The following is a 25142-nucleotide window of genomic DNA, read 5'->3' on the forward strand; positions in this document are numbered from 1 at the left end:
AGAGGGCATGGCCCTTCATTTGAACAAACTTGAATCCCCTTCATCCAAGGGTGCTTTGTGGCAAGTTTGGTTGAAATTGGCACAGTGGTTCGATCTGGAGAAGTCGAAAATTTGAAAAGTTTACAGACAGACAGTAGGACTGTAGACAAAATGTGATCAGAAAAGCCTACCTGAGCTTTTAGTTCTGGTGAGCTAAAAATTATAATGACATGAAAACCACAGAAAAATGCAAAATTTTCATCTGTTACATTTACAACCACCTGATTGAATAATATATTGTACGAGTTAATGTATTTCCAAAAAGATCAAGGGAAATCTCCGATCAGAGACGTATAACAGACATAAAAGTTCACCTTCTCTTGTCGACCCTTTGATTCTTCTTGTTGTCAGTACGAGTGTTTAAATCTAAAGGCACTCTGTAATCTCTAAAACGGTAAATTTTATTTTTTGTCAAAATCATAAGACCGGATGTCAGAGTTGCCAGAGAAAAACTTCCGTAAATGCGTACTTTTCTTGCGCAGTCGTAAAAATTCCTATAGGTGAAAGAATTGATGGTTTGTAAAAAGATTAAGATGTATTTCTTTGGAGTTTAATATAAGCACATTTGGTATTTTGTTTGAATTTTAAGAGAAGAATTTCACTGTTCGGCTATTTATGATAGCATATTCAAAAAAATCAGAATGAAGTTACAAGGCCGAATCTTGAACGTTTTAAAAAAAGGAGGGGGTTATAACATGTACAAGTAGAGGAGAAAAACAGTCAGTAAAAGACATAATGACATTTCTTTTTATACAGAAATTCTTGGCATGAATCGCATGAACATGATGGAACAAGTCCATTTAGCTGGCGAGGACGAAGATGACATTTATGGGGGCTTCAATGATTATAATGCCACCCTGGATGTTGATGTAAGTGTATTTATAGTATGTGTACAGTGATGTATCATTTAATCATTGCATGCATAATATTCTAATCTGACACAGGCCTTTCATAATCTGCCATTACCCGGTACTTTTACCCAGCAGAAATCATGATTAATGGCATAAATATTCAATAGAGAAAAATTTAATAACATATACATGTGTAATGTTATATGAAAATCGATTCCACCAGATAAATCCTACTTTTATAAAAGTACCACTTGTTTCTAATCATACTGAAAGCTCTGCTGACACTTTTCTCCATATGTTATATATTGCAAATTCACAATCCATTCCCACTAGTGGTTTAATAGAAGAGTCTCACAATCTAATGCAGGGTTCGACACCAACTTTTTAAGGCTTTAGTCCAGCCGGACTAGTGCTTCATTTTTACTAGTCCGCACGCCATTTTATTAGTCCGTCAAAAAAAAAGAAACATCAATGTTTTTTAACATTAATTTAATGTGACAATTAATATACGTATTATTTTTTGAAATAAACGAAGTATTTACGTGAAATATATTATTCCACAGATTCATTGAAATCTCGCAATCAGCAAGTACGATCGTATTCCCGATCTCATTTTTTTTTTTTTTTTTTGTCTTTACATTACATCCAGAACGTCCAACATCTTTCTTAAAAGTGTCATACTAAATCATGATCGCTAAAACCTTATACTTCATATCGATCAGTCGAAAAATTAAGCGCTGAATTGACCCAGCATTGTGTTACTACCTGCCAAAAGCTAGAAATCTAAAAATACACACGGGATTTTCCAGAAAAAGTTGTGACAGTCGAGAATAGGACATCGGTAATTTATTCATATTGTTTTTCAGACATTTTTATTGGTCTGTTCGGACTAAATAGCCACATATTTTATTAGTTCGAATGAAAATGTATTAGTCTGAGACTAACAGACTAACGTTAGTGTCGAACCCTGTAATGAAAATTAGATCTTTCCATCTCAAGAAAATAAGGGAGAAGATAGAGTGTGACAAGGTTTGCCCTCTATAACTTTGTGAGAGCATCAGCATGTTTACAGGGAGGTTTCTGGTTTAAGGTATTCGATCCATAATAGCCTCAGATTCAATGAATTTGAATACATAACAGATGTGTACAGGTGGAATACTCAGTATATTTAGACATAATTCCAATTTTTTACTAATAGCATGTAAGAATGGAATGTGTCCTAATTTATGACCTTGACCTTTGCTGAAGAGTTATCTCCCTCTTTTTTTAAGTAATAAAAATCAATTTTAAAAAATCTATATGGTAAAAAAATTGTTTTCAATTGTCATTCTATTTCTAATGATATAATGCATCTTTACACCACAGTTTTTATTGATATTCTTATTATTTGAATTTTTATTTTAAAAAAATTGTTTGTCTCCATAGATTTCAATGCAATTTCTGTTAATTAATTACTGCTTAGTTAATTACATTTTTGAAACTTTCTCTTGGTAAATCCTTTTCTACTGTAAAATGCTTTGAATTAATATCAGGGTATTATATACGTGATGGATATTTAAGGATAGAGAATTAGGTCCTATTAGGGATGGAAAACCTTAAGACCCAGTGACTGTCTTGTTACTATTTCCCTATCTATTATGAAAACAGTATTGTATGTAAGATACCTTTTTGATTGTAGGATTTACAACACGATACGTCCTTCCAGAAAGCTGTGATGAGAACAAGTCATGGCCGCAGACCTCCACCTGTAAGTCACTGTCGCCATTTTCACAGTATTTGTGTTTTTTCATACTCACTTATGTTATAATGCACTCTGCATCAAAATATATGATTAAACCCTTAACAATTATGACCAAATTATGACAAAATGGTACCCCTAACAAGTTAAATGATATATAACACTCCCATGTTCTAGACAATAAAAATATTAAAGATTTACTACCTAAAATAAGGGGTATATTTTGCATTATGCTGTTGCAGCTGAAAAATGGCTTTGTTTTCCAGTTTTTGTTTCAGGAGATTTACAATAGAAACTCTTAGTGATAGATGCCAAATCATTGTGAAATTATCCCTCTTTTATATGCAATTTACTTTATGTAAATCAACAAAATATTAGCGAAATAATGTTTAAATATGTGAAAATGCAGATACGTTATGAAATTTAATAAAATTAAGTTTAAAAAAAAATATATGTTAATGCATTACTCTTACTTTAGGTTCATTTTAAAATTAGAGTTAAATGATAAATGAAACAATAAAGAAAAGTTTGAGTGGATTCTTCGAAACTTTAGAAAATGACACATTTTCTTCTTACTGGCATAAAAATGTCCCAAAATTCTGTAGTGTCCACAACATGTGCTTATTCTGGAATGCACTATGAATTATATTTCTTTTATTTTACATGTAAGAGGCCAGTACAGCTTCTAATCTATCTACCAAAAAATATCAGACTTTAGCTCAGTGTTGCTTGGAATTCTGGCAAATATATTGTGTTTTGTAGAGTCCGCAACACTGTAGAGTCCGCAACAGCTTTTTAAATTCACAGTTTCTTCAAAGAAATGTAACATGATTTCAATTGATCATCACTATAATTGTCCAAATATTCAATACAAATATGTAAGGTTACAAAACTTAGTGGAACTATAACTTCATACTTTGAATAACACCCATAACGACTTGTTTATACATAATATTCAAAATCTTTCAATTGTCAGTCTTATGTTATATATTGAAAGTTAATTTTCATGTGGTATTTAAAACTGAATAAGTGGAAACTAAAGAATATATCAAGATGTTAATTGTTAATTAATAAGTCTAGTTCTAATTAATACAGTTGTGTTGCGGACACTACAGTAATAACTATATACCACTTTTATTTATTATTTTCACTTTTTATTTCATTAAATATTTTTGAAATGTAAAACACTTCTCTGATACTTTGCTCCTTTGATAATACAATTAGTTAACTGGATTAAGATAACAAATGGTGATTTTTGTACAAGATAACTTCAAACTTACTGGTATATATATGGGTTTTAATTTCCAGGCCGGATAGCCATTTTTGACTAGCCTTCTTTATTTCCCTATAATATAACACCATTTACTGTACATATAGAACTAGTTAGAGATTAAGATTTTTAGTTTACTCCATTAAAACCAAATATGGTGTCATATAGCAATATTTCAATATATTGTAGTGTCAGCAACAATTTCAATACTGAAAAAAGAATTATGGATGCCTCAGTAAATTCTTTAATTCATTGAATTTATCTATAAAACTATTTGTTATAACTTCTTTAATTGTATTAAAATAAGTAAAACCATAGACAGTTTTTAAAACTGCAAAACAATTATACATCAAGAAATAATTAATGCTCCTCAATGTTATGTGGTTATTTTCATCTCAATAAACCACATTCTGCATCTTTTTATATGGTACATTTTCAAGAGTTGATCCTGTGGTATATAATTCAGCCTAGAAATGAACATTTATCAACAATTATTTTTATAAAAATGACAAAAGATTATTCTTATGGTTACTTGTAGTGTCCGCAACAAAAATGCTATACATTTTCAAAGGTAGACAAGATACAAACGAAGATATCCAGGGTGTTATGACAAATGTATTTGAAATATAGAAGTATCCAATTTAATTTTCACATGATAATTATATAGGTCTTTTGTGTGATTGTAAAGGTAGATAAACTTAAGGAAGGGAGATAAATTAGGCAAAAAAATTAGCAAGTCATTAATGTGAATAAAAGATTTTTCTTTTATTTCACTGCAATTAGGTACATAATCGAAGTTTGGAATAAATAAATATCTTTAATATTTTATTTTAGACATAACAGGTGTAATGTAGTGTCCGCAACACAAGGTCTCGCCCAAAATTTGACTTCGCACAACTTTTTTTGTAAGAATGCTTATATAAAAAAAATTTGGGACTCATTTGCATAGGTATTGTACTTTCTAGAAAACATGTCAATAATGTGCTGTTTGTTTTTTTATTTTTTGGTCCAAGTGCAACACAATTAGCACAAATACTGTGAAAATGGCGTGTGATCTTGTGGTTCATTTGAAATTATACCACCGTATTATTTAAACACTTTGATTTCTCTCTGGCTCAGAATTCCAGAATGTAAGTTAAATGAATGATTAGTTATGTTTCATATGGATTAGAATGTAGAGGATGATGATTTAATATTGATTTATTTACAAAAAAATCAAAAGCTTCAGAGTTTTTCTGCCATATTGAGAGGTATGCAAGAAGGCAAAATATGACAAATTTTGATGTGTTGTGCATTTCATGACCAGCACTATTGAGATTATTCATGAATTTTAATTATAGACAGCAGCCAGGGGATTGGGGGGAGTTCCTGGAACAGCCGCCAGAGGTAGAATGGGAATGCCCTCCTCCATGGGCCGCCTAAATACAGGAGCAGTGGGAGGTGGCCAGGATATGGCTCGTCCAATGACAGCTGTGAGAGGAGCTGGGTATACGTCAGCCGGTAATAGAGGTAAGGGAGAGCACTCACATAGCTGATTAGAAATTACAAGAACATTTTGATGGACTGGGACTATGGGAATGGCACTAAGCTCAATGGTTTTAAATTATTATTATTTTTTTTTTAAATGAAGAATGTACTGTTTAAGGGGAAGGCTTATCAGTTGATATGACCAGTAAACGGTACCTTTCCCCCATTGAAAAAATGTAAAAATTCCCCATTTAGTTACAGAACTTATCCTGATTCAAAAATACAAGTAACATTTGAAGTATATTTATCTATGATAATTCTAGAGAAAAAAAATGGATTAGCTCTCAAAAATGCAAATTCTAGCAACAATTCTAGCACAGACTTCCAAAGTATATTCACACATCCAGCACTGATGTTGAAAATTTTCCCCCTTTTATGTGAAAAGGGTAGTCAACAACAAAATACCCAGATAAATCTCTATAATGATACATGTGACGTAATGTTATTTTGCAGCATAAACCTTCAATCAAATCTAATTATTGTTTATTACCCTGTGAGTAATTTTACTTCTTTTGTTTTCAGCTGCAGGTTTTGATCCCATGAATCAGGCAGGACCTGCTCCCCCACTGGAACCCAAGCCAGAGGAAAGGTAGGTCATTAGGACAGATGTAAAAAGTGATTCATCAGTTGTCAGTAATGCAGACAATTAAAACAAGCACCTTTATAAAAACCTTGCACAATAGATGTTAAATAATTGAATATTTGTGTGTTCCATGATAAGTTGTGAAAAAAAATGCAGTAATCACTAGTATTGGTTCCATATATTTAATCAGGAAATAATTAATAATTACAAACTTACACTTGCTTAGTTGTTATACAGTATACTATGCAGTATTTTATTACAGCCCAGAAGAGAAGATTCGTCAGTTGGAGAAGAAAGTGAATGAACTGATAGAGGAGAGCTGTTTTGCTAACAGCACTGGAGACCTTAGTTTGGTATGGTGGTAATTTCATAGGTTTTAGATGTTTGTTTGATTTTTGATCAGAGCTCAATCAAAGAAATTTGAAACATGAAATTTTAGAATGAAATACAAAATAATGAGTCCATTTTTTTTTTTTTTTTTTTTTTTTTTACATATTTAGGCTCTTGAAAAGGCTAAAGAAGCAGGGAGGAAAGAAAGAGTTCTAGTTCGACAGAGGGAGCAACAGTCTATGGGAGATCAGATTAACCTTGACCTTACCTACTCTGTGAGTAACTTTGACCTTACCTACTCTTTGAGTTAATAACTACTTTTCCTATTCAGTGTGTTAACTTTGATCTTACCTACTATCTGGATCAAAGTTAACCTTGACCTCATGCACTCTTTGAGTAAATTTTGATCTTGACCCTATCCATTCTGTGACTTAACTTTAAGCCTGACCTCTGATACTTGCTGAGTCAGTTTCAACCTTGACCTTATCCACTCTGTGCTTAACTTCAAGCCTGACCTCTGATACTTGCTGAGTCAGTTTAAACACCATCTACTCTGACCTTACCTACTTTGCAAAACTAGCATTAAACTTTACCTTTTCTGAGAGTTAACTTTAACCCTGACTTTACCTACACTACAAGATTAACCATAGACCTCACCTGCTCTGTGAGTTAACTTCAACCTTGACCTTACCTACTGCAAAGTGACCTTATTTTGTGAGTTTGTATCTTCTCTCTGTGTTAAGTTTAACGATGACTTATACCTTGATTTTATCTTGACCTTGTCTGTTTTGGAATTAACTTTAACCTTGACTTCACCTACCGTGTGAGTTAAGTTTAACATCCACTTCTACTGTTTTAACCTTGACCTTGTCTACTCTGGGAGTTTATCTTCAACCACATCTTTATTCTTTCTCTACTATGTCAGGCAACTTCCACTTTACCCACACAGGCTGATGGCTAGCCTTGAACTTCCCTTCACTGCAAGTTAATTAACAGTGCACTAACATACTCTGTAAGTTAAAACTTTAACCTTTGTACTCCAGTGATTATGCATTCGTATACACTGACAACTAGTCTTGACCTGTTCTATTCTGTTAGACAAGAGAGGATAACTCTGATACAAAATACAAATGTTTGGGATATATACTATATTGTATTGATTTTAACACAAATACGCATTAATATAAATTTTTAGGTGTTGTTTAACCTAGCCAATCAGTACGCTGCCAATGAGATGTTTAATGAAGCACTGAACACTTACCAAGTGATTGTCAAAAACAAAATGTTTACAAATGCAGGTACGGCTATATTTCTTTGTTTAAGTTGATTGCTAGAAATGGTACAGTTGATAAAACATACATACTTTCTCATACAGTATAAAATTTGTTCATGAAGATACAAGTTTTTCACCAATTAATTTGGCACATAAAATAAACCAAGTATATCCTGTTTAGTTCAGATGTATGTGACTATGGGCGATATGAATTACGGTATGAGGTTCATGTTTTAATTGAGAATTATATCTTTGGTTGATTTCATTGATATCTATATTATAAGTTTTATTATTGCATGCTTTACAGTTTTCATAATGTTTTATGTTAATTCAGTTTAACCAAATGTAGGTTAAAAGTAATAATAAGGTTGTCACAGGTGGTGAAAAATCAAGTCTCAACCGGGACTCGAACCCAGGGCCTCTGGCGTACCGTGCCAGCGCTCTAACCACTGAGCTATTGAGACCCGATATATTGACTGACTTTCACGCACCTGTGAACCCAGTGACAAGGTTAAAAAAAAAATTGATAGTTAAATAAATATTTACTTCATTTGTCTTGTTTCTTTTTTTTTTTTTTTTTTTTTTATAGATATTTCATAGGCTGGTATTTATCTTTCATTTTGTTTTTACATTTTATCTTCTGTGTACACACCATTTGGGAATGTTGCAGGTCGATTAAAGGTGAACATGGGGAATATATACTTTAGACAGAGGAATTATCCCAAAGCCATCAAATTCTACAGAATGGCCCTGGATCAGGTGCCCAATTCTCACAAGGAAATGAGGTAAATTTAATGAATGCAGCATTATAATGTGAGTAGACTGAAAAGGAGCATATACCGTAAGTTTTGGAAGATAGGACAATACTTTTTTCCTCAGAACCGCTGGGGTCGTCCTATTTAACGAATCGACCTATCTAAGGCTCAAGTTTACGAGAAATGCCCCAAAATCAGTAAAATTTACGTCAATTTCAAAGCAAATCTGTGCTATTTTCGTATTTTTTAAAAATTATTTTACCGAGAAAAAAATAAACAATAAAGAATTAAATATTTATTCCATTGATTTCTTACAAAGTAAGTTCCATTAAATATCCGTCGATGTACAAAAAAAATTAATATATCATCTAGTAAATAATGTCTCAAAGTATATTTACAACTTGCTGTGTCCATCTTGTCAAGTTGGAAGTCGCAATCGTTTACTAAAAATAAAACTGCAACCGTATCAAAGTTTAAAATACGGAAGAGTTTTCACAATCGCAATTGTAATCTTTTTTTTCTTTTTTTTTTTACCATTTATTTGTAACGATTAATTGAAATAGTATACCCAAATATTTTTTCATTGTCTTGTGACATTTATTTAAATGTAAAATGCGTGAAATAAATTGTTGCCAGTAAATTCCTAAATTTATTCTAGTCATAACTATTTTGTTTTATATCCCAAATGGTACACTGAATTATACAAAGATTGGCTTCTAATAGAATTTTAATTGTCTGACAGATAAAGGGATATACACTGCATGTGTACACAAAGGTGTTAACACCTGTGTTGGTTTTAACACCTCCGGGGCATGATTAACAGATCCACGTGCCGTTACAGGGGTATTAGTGCTATACATCATTGAACAAATCATGATGACTGTTAAATTGCGAATGTACTCTCAATTAAATTTATTTGTTACAACAATATCTCGAGCAAAATTATAGCATATTAATATGATTAATTTCAATTGCTCACTGTTACATGTATAGTCATTTGCGTGTTTTAGCAAATCCCTGGACAAGAAATATAAAAAATGGCGGTCATCGAAGTTAATATTGTACCCCGGTAAATAATGTCGGAATAAAGGAATGTGCCCACGATGTTCTAAAATGGAAATGATTATTGTTTGATTTCGGGTATTACTCTAATTATAGCTGTTGTATACTACCGTATTTTTGTGTTTAACAACAGAGTCAAACTACGACGGCATTGAACAGCAAGTTGGAGAAAACACGTTATATCACAATTCAAGGAAGTTTTAACTATGTGTGTATAAACACTATTAAAATGCTGTACTCATAAAAATACCAGTTTATTTTCTCAATACGTTAATATCACGGGTTAAATTAAAGAGGTTTACATGTTCTGATATGTAGTATCTACATACTAAGAATCTCTAGAAAATCGATAAACAAAGCCTCGTCCTATCTTCCAAATTCGTCCTATCTAAGGATTTTTTAAAAATTATGGCTGAAAATGAGCCTTTCGACCTATATACCCTATCGACATATACCCCAAAAATTACAGTACAAGATGTATTTGTATATAAGAAAAATAAAAAGGAATGCATTACTGATTTCTGATTTGATTATGTATTTATTTTTTTTTTTTTCTGTTTTAGATAAATGTTTTGTAGCTGCTAGGTTATCAGTATTATATTTACAATAATAAATTGTAATAGAAGCATCTGTAAAATGTAGTTAATGTTATTATGTGCTTTTTACCCAGAACAAATATCATGCAGAACATAGGGATTGTGTTTGTGAAGATGGGGCAGTACAATGATGCCATCACGTCGTTTGAACACATCATGCAGGAATCTCCCAACTTTAAGACAGGTTTTAATCTCATCCTTTGTTACTTCGCCCTGGGGGACAGAGAGAAGATGAAGAGGGGGTTTCAGAAACTGCTGACTGTGGACCTCAAAATTGACGATGAGGACAAATATCTCCCTCATGGGGTATCAGATTTTTCAAACAATATGCAGAGTGGAATTCTACATTTTACAATTATATCAAAATACTTCTTATTTTTACTTGCAACTTTTATTTGCAAATTTTAGTTTGAAATCTTTAACTTGAGGAAATACTGTACATATTAAATACTCAATTATTAACATGAATAATATTCGCAAGTACAAGAAGATGGCATAATACATGGATATTTCTAGTATGCAAATTAAAGTTGGTTTACAGTTTGTTGTGCCTTAAAATTTCTTTAAAAACTGAATTTCTTCACAGTTTTTTGTGTTAATATTTACAGGAGGATAAAAACTATAACCTGATTCTGGAGGTCATCAAAAACGATTCCCTCCGACAGATAGAGAGAAAAAGGTATAGTATTTTACATCTGAGAAAGAAAGATGAACAAAAAAGGATTGGTGATACACTCTGTAGTATTGACTGTTGTATTTTAGAATGTTACACTAAGCTGTGAATAATTTTGTTAACAGGAAGTATGATGCAGAGAACTGCATTAAGACAGCGGCCAAGATCATCTCTCCGGCCATTGAAGCCCAGTTCTCAGTGGGATACGACTGGTCTGTAACTTTATTAAAAAAAAAAATCACACCTTATGTGATTCATGGTTACACAGAAGCCCAGTTCTCTTGTGACTGGTCTGTAACTTTGTAAAAGATTTCACACCATATTTGATTTATGCATATATATACAGTAAAGCACAATTTTCTATTATGCACAATTTAATCTTTATTGAATTCACATATATCATAGAGCCTTGGTCCTCAGATTGGATTAGTTTGTTTACTGTTTACAGATCAGTACTGATTTGATACTCGCATCCAAGATGATACATGACTTGTATAAGCAATAAGCTGGAAATTTTGTTACAGAGTATGCTTCATGAAAACTTTATGTCAAAATAACATTTGCATGTAAATTAAGACTAGAACTACAGTTCCATGCAGCTTCTGAAACATTTTAACTCTGTTTAAGATTGAAAAAATCAGTAACAGTTACATGGCATTTTTTAACCGAAGTACCAGCAGAAATAAATATTAGATAAAGAAGTTTGTTAACCTCATAGACAAAGAAGCCTTTTGAGGATTAAGTAAGCTTTAGTCTGAATATGTAAATCATTTTGAAATAACAGGTGCACAGAGCAAGTTAAGTCATCACAGTACCTTGACCTTGCCCATGACCTTGAAATTGACAAGGCCATCATGTTCCTGAAAGAGAAAGATTTCAACCAAGTGAGTGAAAATACGTGTAATTTAACCAAGTAAGAAAAATTTTGAACCAAGAAAATGGGTATTAAAGCATGCACATAACCTCAGTCATTAAATATGTTTAGAAAGGGGTAAAATTTGAGAGTTTTATAGCTGGATTGATTGATTGTCTGTTGTTTTATGTCCCATTCAAGAATTTTTCACTCATAAAGAGCTGGAAATAGAGGATTTGAATTGTACTCCAGGTCAGTTGTATAGCAGAATAACAAAATACATATGTGTATCTATGAAATACTGATACAGTATGTACATGTACTAATAGAAAGTCTGAGTATTGCTCTTGTGTATCTTTTATGTACATTATATTTTAGGCGATCGAGACTCTGAAATCGTTTGAAAAGAAGGACACAAAAGTAGCGAGCACCGCGGCCACCAACCTGTCCTTCCTGTATTTCCTGGTAAGTGATCTGACTTCCTGGTTTACTTCCTCCTTCCTGTCTGACGGAACAAAGACAGTTGTGTCTCGTCAATAAAACTAATAGCCAGTATGAAATAGGCTTAATTACTGCTATAGGTTAAAAAAGAAAGATAAATTACTTACTGATACAGTGGATATGCTGCAAGAATAATTAGATTTTACTTTTGCTTATAACCATATACTTTTGAAATCTTTCTAATTTCTGTCTGCTTGGCCTATACTTGATGAATAAATCATGGCAGTTATGTTTAAATTTAATTTAATCATTAAGTTGAAAAACTACATTCTGTTGCATTTAATCAGCATCTAATACAGTCAATGCCTATAACTTGTCTGAAGGCTGAATGTTTTAACCTAGTATTGTCAGATGTTATAATCACATCAGTATACATCACACATGTTCTTTGTGGGTCAGTTATTGTGTGTTTTATGTTTACACTACAGCATGGAGAGGTATTTACAGCATAATTAGCTTATTTACCATTGCATATTGTCTGCTCTCTTTTTCATTTATTTTGTTTTATTTCCCTTTCTCCTGAAGTCATTCTTTCTCATTGATTGATTATTGATTGAAAATATGCTGTATCTCTTATGATATTATTTCAGTTATTAAACAGAAAACAATGTTAGAAAAAGAATGACTTCATTATTGTATAGGAAAACAGTTCTGACTCTTGTATTATTCCTGATTCCTTTTTAGCTCACCTGAACCAAATGCTTATGTAAGTTTTTTTGATCAGAAATGTGTCTGGTAACTGTCATCCTGTATGTGTTTATTTGCATACATGTCAGGAAAAGAGGACATGAATCCCTAAAGGGTCTCCTGAAAAAATGCTGATAATAAGGACATGCGTGAAAATGCAGGTGCAGTTTAGTAATCACAAAGTCTGTTTGTTTGTCAACGTTGTCTTGGCTCAAAGGTCAAATCTTAAATGTCAAGATTATTGAAATAAATATACTATACAGTGTTTTGCCCCCGAATGACCTTCTCAGTTTTCTAGGTTTCAAGAGATCGGAATTCCAATTGACCACCATGGCAACTGATAAGCAGAGTTAACTTCTTTATTTGATAGCGAGTAATTTTTTTTCCCCAACTTTTGGGTTAAGATGTTCTTCTATTAGATTCAATAAAATTTTAATGATGGAATAATGAAGCACAAATTGTGACTTTGGCCTCTGATTGGTTGAAACTGATTACATTCAGTTGATTATTGCTATGAGTGCATATAAAAGATGTGAAGTATACAGTTTTGGTTGAGTTATTTAGTTTTTTTTTTGTTCCAAGGAATTGTAATGACTGAAAAACATCATTTAATATACATTGTAATCATGAAAATAAAAATAATGAAAAGTGAAGAAAATTAACTATGATCATGCTCAAAATCCATTAAAAGAATACAAATTATGATCAGAGCAAACATTGACCTCTAAAAACATCAGAGGTGGGATCAGGTGCCATGGAGGAGTAAGCATCCCCTGTTAACTGTTCATGCCTGCTGTATGCAGTAAATGATAGTATTATACAATGCAGACTTGTAAATTAGGTGAGCTTTGTGGCTTATGACCTCTTTTTGTTGAAAAATTGCTTTAGAATTTTTGTTCATTTGAAAGCATGTACTTTTTTACTGTGTCAAATGTCAATTAACTCCCACCACCAAGTAGATGGTAAATGTTGAAATCTTCCTCTTTTTTTCTTTTGTTGTAAAAAGGGGGGTAGGGGGTTTATAGAAAGCATAACATATAGAAATTAATGAAAATAACTAACATAATTAGATATAGAATTCTGTTTGAGAGAACACTTGCTTTTTGGTAGTTCACAGAGTTTACTTTTTTTTTATCACAGAAGTTGTTTCTCTGCTTTTAAGGTCGTTTTTTCCCTAATTGTTATTGTTTTATTGCATATAATTTATGTATTCAGTCTTGAATTTTGAATTATGCATTCCAATTATAAAACTGTCCTTGAAATTTTTATTGCAGTAATTTTACGTAATTATACATGTATGTCTAAATGTTATGTAAGGCATACAAACTCTGCATCTGTTACATTTATATAACCAGCCAATAAACAGCTAAATTCTATGGGATTCAGTAAATACATATCTAACTTCTGCTCATTATCAAAATCTATGTAATGCAATTCCCACATGAAATATTCATTTGTATCATTTTGATGTGCTATTAATCAGCTGCAATGTTTCACTCTTATCACCAAATATTTTAAATCAGGGAGAACCATGATGGTTGAGACTAGAAATTGTACTTCACATTAGCTTCGTAATTAATAATTACATCTACAGCATTGTTTTCAAGGTTTGCAATGGTAAAAATCTTTTTATGCTATAAATGGAAGGTACAGTAATTATTCCTATAATGGACAATGTTAATCTATGTATATGTTGTCTGATGGATATGTTACACAGGGTTTTGTTTACTGTAAATCACAGTTATTGTTTATTTTTACAATAGGAGAATGATTTAGAGCAGGCTGACAAATACGCAGAGCTGGCAATGAGTGCTGATAGATATAATCCTGCAGGTAAGTCACTCAACTTCTACATTATATCACAATCCCACAGGTCCCATGTACTTATATATGTACACCACATTCCCACTGGTCATGTGTTCTCTGATAGATATAATCCCGCAGGTACGTCACCTATGTTCTACTATACACAATAATCAGATTTATCAGAAGTTAATATTTTTAATGACCCATCTTTATTAGCTTGATTATTATGTCTAGTTTTCAAATTTTTTTACAAAGAAGATATGACTTGATATTGATTTTCACGACAGATTACATTTAATCATACATTGTAAAAAAATGTTTCTTACATAGTATTACAGTATTATATAATCACACGTAGTAAAACTTCTGATAGAAAACAAAGAGCAAGAGCCACTTAGGGCCTTTTTTGGCCCTGAGAATTTCTGAAAAATCGAAACTGCTCAGTTTTGGTGGAAAATATGCAGTATTTATAACTTGGACCCTTAGTGACCATGTATCTATTGAACATGAGGTAATTTTCTCTCTAGTCAATGCATTATGACGTCATAAAGTGCGTCATTTTTCCCATATCCTGTAAATTCCCTTAAAAATGGCCAAAATTTGAGGTATTTTTTCAATATTTCATATAGAGCACAACCTCTGATCCAAAATATTTAGATATATAATGAAAGATCTGTTTCTGAAGATCACAAAACATATTTTAATTTTTGGATCGTGGACTGAGCTCATATTTTAATTCTTTGCTGAAGGTAGTCAAATACGTATGTTTTTTGCAAAATTCACAAGAACATGGTATTTTCTCAAAGCCTGTTTTCCAATACCTGGATTCTCAAAAAGAAATTTTGTTACAGGAAATGAAAGCACTAAGTCTCTACTTTATTAGCTCTACTGGTCAGAGACCAGAAGAGCTTATGCGATAGTAAGGTGTCCGTCGTCCGTCCGTGCGTCTGTCTGTCCGTCTGTAAACAATTTTTCAAAATCCTACTCCTCCTACAGTTTTGGTCTGATTTCAATATAACTTGGCACACAAGTAGACTACACTAAGATACATAATTCTGTTTATCAGTTTTTGATTTCGATGAACGGTGTTGCCATGGTTACTAAAAATAGAAATTTCTGTGAAATACTTTCAAAATGCTACTCCTCCTACAGTTTTGATCTGATTTCAATATAACTTGGCACACAAGTAGACTACACTAAGATGCATAAATCTGTTTATCAGTTTTTGATTTCGATGAACGGTGTTGCCATGGTTACTAAAAATAGAAATTTCTGTGAAATACTTTCAAAATGCTACTCCTCCTACAGTTTTGATCTGATTCCAATATAACTTGGCACACAAGTAGACTATACTAAGGTGAATAATTCTGTGTATCGGTTTTTGATTTCGATAAACGGTTTTGCCATGGTTACTAAAAATAGAAATTTCTGTGAAATACTTTCAAAATGCTACTCCTCTTACAGTTTTGATCTGATTTCAGTATAACTTGGCAAACAAGTAGAATACACTAAGATACATAATTCTTTATTTGATTTCTGATTTCGATGAACGGTGTTGCCATGGTTACTAAAAATAGAAATTTCTGTGAAATACTTTCAAAATGCTACTCCTCTTACAGTTTTGGTCTGATTTCAGTATAACTTGGCAAACAAGTAGACTACACTAAGATACATAATTCTTTATATTGATTTCTGATTTCGATGAACATTGTTTGCCATGGTTACTAAAAATAGAAATTTCCTTGAAATACCTTCAAAATGCTACCCCTACAGTTTTGGTCTGATTTTAGTATTACTTAGCACACAAGTAAACTACACTAAGATGCATAATTCTCTGTACCAGTTTCGGATTTGGATGAACAGTGTTGCCATGGTTACTAAAAATAGAAATTTTCTTGAAATACTTTCAAAACGCTACTCCTCCTACACTTTTTGTCTGATTTCAGTATAATGTGGCATACAAGTAGACTACAGAGATATATAATTGGTGTTATTGTTTTTTTGATTTTGTTGAATGATGTTGCCATGGTTACTTAAATCAAAATTTCTGTAAAATTGTTTTAAAAGGCTCCTCCTCCTGCAGTTTTAGTCTGATATAATAATAAATCTTGCCACAAAAGAGACTAAACCAAGGATCATTATTCTATTTATTGCTGTTGCAAAGTTTCAAGTCCAAGTGCTACTTTTATCTTCCTTTATAAATACAACCAGTAGAGCTACAGTCTTGTCAGAGACTTCTGGTTTTGATATATGAAATGGGACAGAGGGTGATAACCAATTAATTGATATAAGGATAGGGCCATTTTATGCATAAAGTGAACCTAGCTCTTTGTTGAAATCCCAACAGGACAGTGATAATCTTGATATTTATATATCATTTCAGCTCTGGTAAATAAGGGAAATGTGTTGTATGCCCGAGGAGATTATGAAAAGGCAAGAGAATTCTATAAAGAGGCTTTACAGAATGATTCCTCTTGTGTGGAGGGCTTATACAATCTAGGTGGGTCATCATTCACACTGTGTCTAGGATCTACATTGTAATATTCCACTAAGATGAATTTAACGGTTATCAGAATTTGCACAACTATCAGGTCTTCATCTTAGATAGTTCACAATATTTTTTTAGTTTTTCAAATCTCAAGATAAAATTTTCAATGCTTTTTAAAATTGTATCTATTGTTAGCTTTAAATTCACCTCTGTCTTTTCACACAGGGTTAACCAATAAAAAGATAAGTCGATTAGAGGATGCGTTAGACTGTTTCTACAAACTCCACGCCATTCTACGGAACAGTCCCCAAGTCATGTACCAGATAGCAGATCTGTATCCTTCTGTCTCACTGCTCTCTACATTGCAGTATTTATCATTTTCTAAATTTATGTTAACATTACTGAAAGACTCTAGTAACATTTTTATAAGGAAGAAGAGCAAATACACTAAATATTGTGTGTGTAACCTTGACCTATAAATAGACATGATCAGCTGGAGGACACAGCTCAAGCTACAGAGTGGTTCATGCAGTTGATAGGCGTGGCTCCCACAGACCCCTCGGTTCTCGCAAGGACGGGAGAAATCTACGACAATGAGGGAGATAAATCTCAGGCATTCCAGTACTATTATGACGTAAGATCATCAGTCATATAAAATCTTCAGTAATTAGAATATGTTCATTCTATTTTGATGAATTTACACCCACAATATAATACATATTGTAATGAACCTATATCAACAGTCATACCTGTTTCCCTCCAGCATTCCATTTTTTGAGTGGTTAGGAGCTTGTATATATTGTATATTGTAATGAACCTTTCTTTATGTATAGTCATGCTGGTATTTCCCCTCCAACATTCCCGTAATTGAGTGGTTAGGAACTTGTATATATTGTAATTAACCTCTCCTTATTTACAGTCATATCGATACTTTCCCTCCAACATTCCTGTCATTGAGTGGTTAGGAGCTTACTACATAGACTCACAGTTCTGTGAAAAGGCCATACATTACTTTGAGAGAGCAGCCATTGTTCAGTAAGTCAGCTTTGTTATTTTTTTCATCAGTTATGCTTATTGTCAGGTAGTATAGACTGAAAAAAACTAAAGAATCATTCGTCAGAAGTCATTTGATAATAAATAAAGTGGATAAAATATTTGTTCTGTTTAAAACCATAAAATTTGAAACTGTATACAATGTATTAGTTTTATTATTCTTTTCCATTTTTGAATGTCCTTTGTTCTCGCTGTCTAAAATTGTAAATAGAAAGGCATTACTTTGTATTGTTTTATGTGTAACCATGTACATGTACAGTAGTTATAAAACTTCCCTGAACTGTTTAACAGGCCAGCTCAGGTGAAGTGGCAGTTGATGATAGCCAGCTGTTACAGAAGGAGTGGAAATTATCAGCAAGCCCTGGAGACCTACAAAAAGATTCACAAGCGATTCCCCGATAATATAGAATGTATGTACTAATAATCACCTACAAAAATTACTAATAATATAGAATGGATGTACAAATTATCACCTATAAAAGATCTACAAATGTTTCCCCGATAATATAGAATGTATGTACAAATTATCACCCATAAAAAGATTCACAAGTGATTCCTTGATAATATAGAATGTACATGTATATATGTACAAATAATCATCTATAAAAAGATTCACAAGTAATTCCCTGATGATATAGAATATATGTAGAAATTTTCAACAACAAAAAGATTCACAAACGATTCCTTGATGGTAAAGAATGTATGAACAAATTATCATCTACAAAAAGATTCACAAGGGATTCCCAGATAATATAGAATGTATGTAGAAATTATCATCTACAAAAAGATTCATTCTTTTGAGAATGTGTTCAGATGTTTGTTTATTTGTACAGGTCTATGGTAGCTTATGAGAATCTGTTTAGATGTTTGTTTATTTGTACAGGTCTATGTTATCTAATGAGAATCTGTTCAGATGTTTGTTTGTACAGGTCTACATTATCTAATGAGAATCTGTTCAGATGTTTGTTTGTACAGGTCTACATTATCTAATGAGAATCTGTTCAGATGTTTGTTTATTTGTACAGGTCTACATTATCTAATGAGAATCTGTTCAGATGTTTGTTTGTACAGGTCTACATTATCTAATGAGAATCTGTTCAGATGTTTGTTTGTACAGGTCTACATTATCTAATGAGAATCTGTTCAGATGTTTGTTTATTTGTACAGGTCTACATTATCTAATGAGAATCTGTTCAGATGTTTGTTTGTACAGGTCTACATTATCTAATGAGAATCTGTACAGATGTTTATTTATTTGTACAGGTCTACATTATCTAATGAGAATCTGTTTAGATGTTTGTTTATTTGTACAGGTCTACGTTATCTAATGAGGATCTGTTCAGAGGTTTGTTTATTTGTACAGGTCTACATTATCTAATGAGAATCTGTTCAGATGTTTGTTTATTTGTACATGTTTGTTTATTTGTACAGGTCTACGTTATCTAAGGAGAATCTGTTTAGATGTTTATTTATTTGTACAGGTCTACGTTATCTAAGGAGAATCTGTTCAGATGTTTGTTTATTTGTACATGTTTGTTTATTTGTACAGGTCTACGTTATCTAATGAGAATCTGTTCAGATCTTGGGTTACCAGAAGCTCAGGAATATGCTACCAAGTTAAAGAAAGCAGAGAAAACTAAAGAGCTCAGAGAACAGGTGAATTTTTAGCTCTTCTGAGCCAAAGGCTCAAAGAGCTAATGCTATGGCCATTTGTGCAGTGTGCGGTGTGCGTTAACTTTTTAGAATATGGGCCATAACTCAAGAACCCCTTGGCCAATTATTGTCAAATTTGTCACAGGGTATCCTTGGCCCAAGGGCTCCTTTTTATACTAAAACTGGGGTTGTGACCCTTTAACAAGGGGAGATAATTAGGAAAATAGAAACAAAAGTACTGGTTGCTAAAAAATCTTCTTTTCAAGAACCACTGGGCAAATTATCACCAAACTTACACAAAAGGATGAGGATATGTTGTAGATTAAAATTTGCACGGGGATTTACCCTGGGGCAAAGGGTGTGGTCTCAAGGTCACTTCAAAGTTGACCAAAAATTACATTTTATTAAAATGTTGATATTTTGCTTACTATAAGGACTAGGATCATCAAATCTTGTCAGTTGGTGCATCTAAGGACCTCATATCATGTTGACTCAAAAGTAGGTCACGGTGACCTACTTTTTAAATTTTTCGGCCATTCTTTTTCAAAATGATTTAGAGGCATATTTTGAACAATTTAAGGCCTATGATCATCAAACTTTGTCAGTTGATGCATCTTGGGTCCTCAAAGTACGTCAACTAAAAAGTAGGTCACCTTGACCTACTTTTTGAATTTAATGGCTAATCTTTTTTAAAACAATTAAGGTCATTAATTCGAATACGGGGAGGCTTAGAATCATTAAATCTTGTAAGATGATGCATCTTGGGGCCAAAAAACATAATTATTAAAAAGTAGGTCACAGTGACCTACTTTTTTAACTTTGCAGGCATTCGATTTCAAAGCATTTTAGAGGCATAATTTGGACATTTTAAGTCCTATGATCATAAAACTTTGTAAGTTGATGCATCTTGGGTCCTCAAAAAAGGTCAACTGAAAAGTAGGTCACCGTGACCTACTTTTCAATTTATATGACTATAATTAAATATTTCAGGTACTAATTGGCTTAGAATCATCAAACTTTGTCAGTTGATGCATCTTGGGTGTTCGGAGAAGGTCGACTAAAAAGTAGGTCACAGTGACCTACTTTTGAAAATTTATGGCGTTAATTAAATATTTCGGGTACTAATTGGTTTAGAATCATCAAACTTTGTCAGTTGATGCATCTTGGGTCTTCAGAGTAGATCGACTAAAAAGTAGGTCACGGTGACCTACTTTTGAAAATTTATGGCTTTAATTAAATATTTCGGGTACAAATTGGCTTAGAATCATCAAACTTTGTCAGTTGATGCGTCATGGTCTTCGGAGTAGGTCGACTAAAAAGTTGGTCAACGTGACCTACTTTCGGAAAATTTATGGCTTTAATAAAATATTTCGGGTACTAATTGGCTTAGAATCATAAAACTTTGTCAGTTTATGCGTCATGGATCCTCGGAGTACAACAACTGAAAAGTAGGTCACGGTGACCTACTTTTGAAAATTTATGGCTTTAATCAAATATTTCGGGTACTAATTGGCTTAGAATCATTAAACTTTGTCAGTTGATGCATCTTGGGTCCTCGGAGTACAACAACTGAAAAGTAGGTCACGGTGACCTACTTTTGAAATTTTATGGCTGTATTTAATATTTTCAGGAATTATTTGGCTTAGAATCGTCAAAATTTGTCAGTTGATGCATCTTTGGTCCTCGGAGTAGGTTGACTGAAAAGTAGGTCACTGTGACCTACTTTTGAAAATTTATGGCTTTAATTAAATATTACAGGTACTAATTGGCTTAGAATCATCAAACTTTGTCAGTTGATGCATCTTGGGTCCTTGGAGTAAAACAATTGAAAAGTAGGTCACTTTGACCTACTTATAAAATTTTATGATTATAATTTTAAAAAATATTTTAGGTATTAATTGGCTTAGAATCATCAAACTTAGTTGATGGGTCCTCAGAGAATGACAAGTGATAAGTAGGTCACCATGAGCAACTCTCAGGTACTAATTGGCTTAGAATCATCTTGGGTTCTCAGAGTGTGAATTGGAATTTCAAGGGTTTATGGAAATATACAGGATACTTCGAGGCTTCAAATAGAAGTGATAGGTTGTACAGTTAATCAGAAGAGCGATTCAAGGCCCATGGGCCTCTTGTTTAAACCATGCTCGATTTCAGAAGTTTACATGTAAAGAAAATGGAATATTGAAAGTTATTTATAACATATCAAACCTCAATAGGATTCAATGGAAAGAAAAATTCCATCCCCCTCATATCGTGATAAATAAGACATTTGGAAAATTTTGTACATGAATTATAATGATGTCATTTTTTTCACCAGAGGGCAACCAGTGGAACTCGGAGAGGAAGTGGGCGTGGCAGGAGGGGAGAGGAAGGTAGGTAAACAAGGGAAATAACTGGAAAGTGGGCATGGCAGAAGGGGAGAGGAAGGTAGGTAGACAGGGGAGGTAACTGAGAAGTGGGCGTGGCAGGAGGGGAGAGGATAGACAGGGGAGGTAACTGGGAAGTTACTTGATTGATAAGAGAGAGGTTTCGGAGGCACTACTTGCTACTTAGTCTTAATGTTTTACTTCCTCAAAAAAAGAAAGATTGGATGGCTGTTGTTAAAAGCATATGCTCTTTTATTTGGATATAAATTCCTAATTTTCATACAAAATAACAGACTAAATTATGTATATCTTTTTTGTGAATTGTTAATGTTCTTAATCAGAGCGTGAAGGAAGTGGTGGAGGCAGAAAAGGAAAATCTAAAGGTCGTCGTCCACACCTGGATGACATTGGTGACGAGCCATACCAGGTCGGACGTCAGGAAATTGGTATGTAACCACTGTAGTCACACTGTATCCTGTAGGTTAGAGATTGGGGAGAGGGGAAGTCATTATAATCATGTGTAGTACATGTAACTAAAATGGGTCTAAGTTTTCAAATATGTCATAGTGTCAAGTAAACATGTAAATGAAAATGGTAATATTCATCTTAGATTATTTTAGATAGTTAAATTCCTTAGAAGTTAGAATAAACTGTTACATACATATTTATATTACTCTTTCTCCCAGGCATGTTAGAGTGTATAGAATGAAGTATGATTATAGCATGCTACCTGTATATACTCATTGGTTATGGCTAGGGTAGTCTTTAGGGGAGGGTTGCATGAAGGGTGTAGTAATTAATTTTGTTATTTAACAGTGGAAGATCAAGGTAAGATTGTTGAACTGTGGGTGGTAGAATCCTTTTTTCTTCCTCTATATATCAATATAATATTTATGTTGCTTATAGCATCCTCTTACTTTACACTTCATACTTAAGCTTGTGTTTCAGAAATCTTTTTCTATCCAGTTCATTGCTTGTTTTTGATTTTTTTCCTGTTCATTTTTTTCCCAAAAAACTGTAAACACAATTATTAAAGCATTTTTACATAAACTGTAAGAAAAAAAAATAAAAAAAAAAAAAGAAAGAAAGAAATATTTGTATGACAATTTAAAGAAATTCTCTGTACTGCATTTTTCCTTTGTTGTTTATTTTTGTCCATTTGGCACCAATCCTTGTTCACTAATACAATGTAGAGAACAGCCTACAAAAATAAACTTCCAACACTTACTGATAAAATGTAGACAGCCATCTAAATGGCAAGATCATAACATTGGTGGGCATTAACAATTCAAACTGACATATATAAATATGGCCGTAGAAATGTAACCTAGGATGCACTAACATAATTTTAAAAATCTGTGGAAAATCATGGAAAAGATATATATTGATTTTAAATTTACACAAATAATTGAATATGTGTAAAACAACTGTTAATTTGATCAAGATGAATGTATATTCAGAATGAGTATTGAAAAAGACAACCAAAAAAAAAACAAGAGAGAGAGAGAAATCAGTACTACTCACAGAAATATTGTACTTTATGCACCATTTGTACATCTTTAATTTCTTTGATGAAATTATTAAACTTTGAAGGCTTAAGATTAAGATTTTAATTCCCAGTGAACTATTTGTAAAGGATGCACATAAAATTTGTAATCACAATTGGTCTAGGTTCAGTAACTGATGAACTGCTACAATATCAATTCAGTATTTTGTTTTATAAAGTATACTATGAAATAAAGTCATTGATTGAAGGACATAAATTAATATTATTTATATCTGTTTCAGATGCTAGCTACTCGGATCCTTTGGGACCACAAATGGAGCGTCCGAAAACAGCGGCTGCTCGTAAACCGGACAATGACGATTTGTTTGATGAAGATGTCGGTGATGACCTTTTACCAGAATAAACCTGCGACTAGTTCTACAAAACTCTGACCAAATCCAATGTTGTTATAGAAGTACTGAAATTGTGAAGATCTGGTTATCCGTCCATTTTATAATTTATTGAACACTGTAAATATAATTGACGTATAATGAAAATAAAATCTGATGTTGATAGCTGTCATTTTACCTTTTTATCATCATTTTTGGAAATCCAGGGGGTGAAAATCAGAGGAAATATTGATTACTGTTTGTCTGACTGAATGTCAGTCCACATCATTAATTTTGAACTGAGATAGTACTGGAATTTTATATTTAGTCTCCCAGTGTAGTTTTATACATTGTAGACGTAATTCCTAAGTAATCATGAGAGAAAACCAAATAAATGAAAGCAAAGGAAATAAATATCAAATGCAGAGTGTTTAAGGATTTACAATTACCCATCATACACAGTTACATAATATACAAAGTACTTGATAAAATTAAAATTTGAGTTTAAACAGAAGTACTGTGAGCACTGAGCTCACAAAATGACTTCTCCCCTCCCCCTCCTATGATTATGATGCCAAAGTCCATATTTTTGCTATGAGAAAACCCAAATATCTGTCTGATCAAAATATGAAGTAGGAGGTGCACAACTGCACTATGTAATAAATTTCCGGTGAAAGCATGATTGAATTTTATTCAGTGGTATAAGAGGAATGGGTAGCCCTGATATTATAGAAAGAATGGCAGTGCCCAAGTTTTGCTAGGGGAAATCTGAAATGTGTGCCCAATCAAGAAGTAAAATAGGACGCGCACATGTACAATGGCACTGTGTAATAAAGTTTCTGTGAAAGTCTCATTAAATTTTATTCAGTGGTATAAGAGGTGTTGCGGAAAAGAGAGGCGTACCCCCAGTAGTACAGAAAGAATGGCAGTGTCCATGGTTTGCTATGGGAAACCCGAAATATATGACCGATCAAAAAGTAAATTAGGAGGTGCACAATGGCACCATGTAACAAAGATTCTGTGAAAGTCTCATTAAATTTTTATTCAGTGGTAAAAGGAATTGCGGATAAAATATGGGTACCCCAAAGGATAACGGGTGGACGAACACCCTTATTACTATACAATCCCCGCTTTTCTTTTTAAGTGGGGGTATAAAAATCCCC

General features: G+C 32.8%; 1 protein-coding gene and 1 non-coding gene across 5 annotated transcripts; one reads left to right on the forward strand and one right to left on the reverse strand.

Annotated features, from left to right (window-relative positions):
- Window positions 1–413: 413 nt before the first annotated feature.
- On the forward strand, window positions 414–24165 carry LOC133185209 (intraflagellar transport protein 88 homolog). 4 transcript variants are annotated; one of them, XM_061320303.1, is made up of 25 exons: window positions 414–433; window positions 796–908; window positions 2569–2637; window positions 5239–5407; window positions 5948–6014; window positions 6271–6361; window positions 6509–6613; window positions 7534–7636; window positions 7793–7828; window positions 8282–8396; window positions 10099–10330; window positions 10633–10703; window positions 10823–10909; window positions 11482–11581; window positions 11929–12015; window positions 14502–14571; window positions 16928–17044; window positions 17258–17366; window positions 17516–17666; window positions 17952–18067; window positions 18377–18495; window positions 19635–19741; window positions 22056–22110; window positions 22446–22550; window positions 23893–24165. In XM_061320303.1, exons 2-25 carry the CDS (start codon window positions 807–809, stop codon window positions 24012–24014), a joined length of 2505 nt encoding a protein of 834 aa, XP_061176287.1. In that variant the 5' UTR covers window positions 414–433; window positions 796–806; the 3' UTR covers window positions 24015–24165. The 4 variants fall into 4 exon arrangements, with proteins under 4 accessions (XP_061176287.1, XP_061176289.1, XP_061176288.1 ...); XM_061320304.1 differs by lacking the exon at window positions 414–433 and adding an exon at window positions 448–554; XM_061320305.1 differs by lacking the exon at window positions 7793–7828.
- Trnat-ggu (transfer RNA threonine (anticodon GGU)) lies at window positions 8003–8075 on the reverse strand. The gene has a single exon. It is a non-coding gene; the product is annotated as a tRNA-Thr (tRNA).
- Window positions 24166–25142: the final 977 nt, after the last annotated feature.

The sequence above is a fragment of the Saccostrea echinata genome, unplaced genomic scaffold (genome assembly GCF_033153115.1).
Source record: "Saccostrea echinata isolate AGI-Se365-2 ecotype Australia unplaced genomic scaffold, CSIRO_AGI_Sech_v1 ptg000012l, whole genome shotgun sequence".
In the NCBI taxonomy this organism is placed as follows: Eukaryota; Metazoa; Mollusca; class Bivalvia; order Ostreida; family Ostreidae; genus Saccostrea; species Saccostrea echinata.

Coding starts and splice junctions, on each gene's coding strand:
- LOC133185209 (XM_061320303.1), top strand. CDS start 807: ATGAATCGCATGAACATGATGGAACAAGTCCATTTAGCTGGCGAGGAC. Junction 909..2,568: donor ATGCCACCCTGGATGTTGAT/GTAAGTGTATTT, acceptor TTTTGATTGTAG/GATTTACAACACGATACGTC. Junction 8,397..10,098: donor AATTCTCACAAGGAAATGAG/GTAAATTTAATG, acceptor CTTTTTACCCAG/AACAAATATCATGCAGAACA.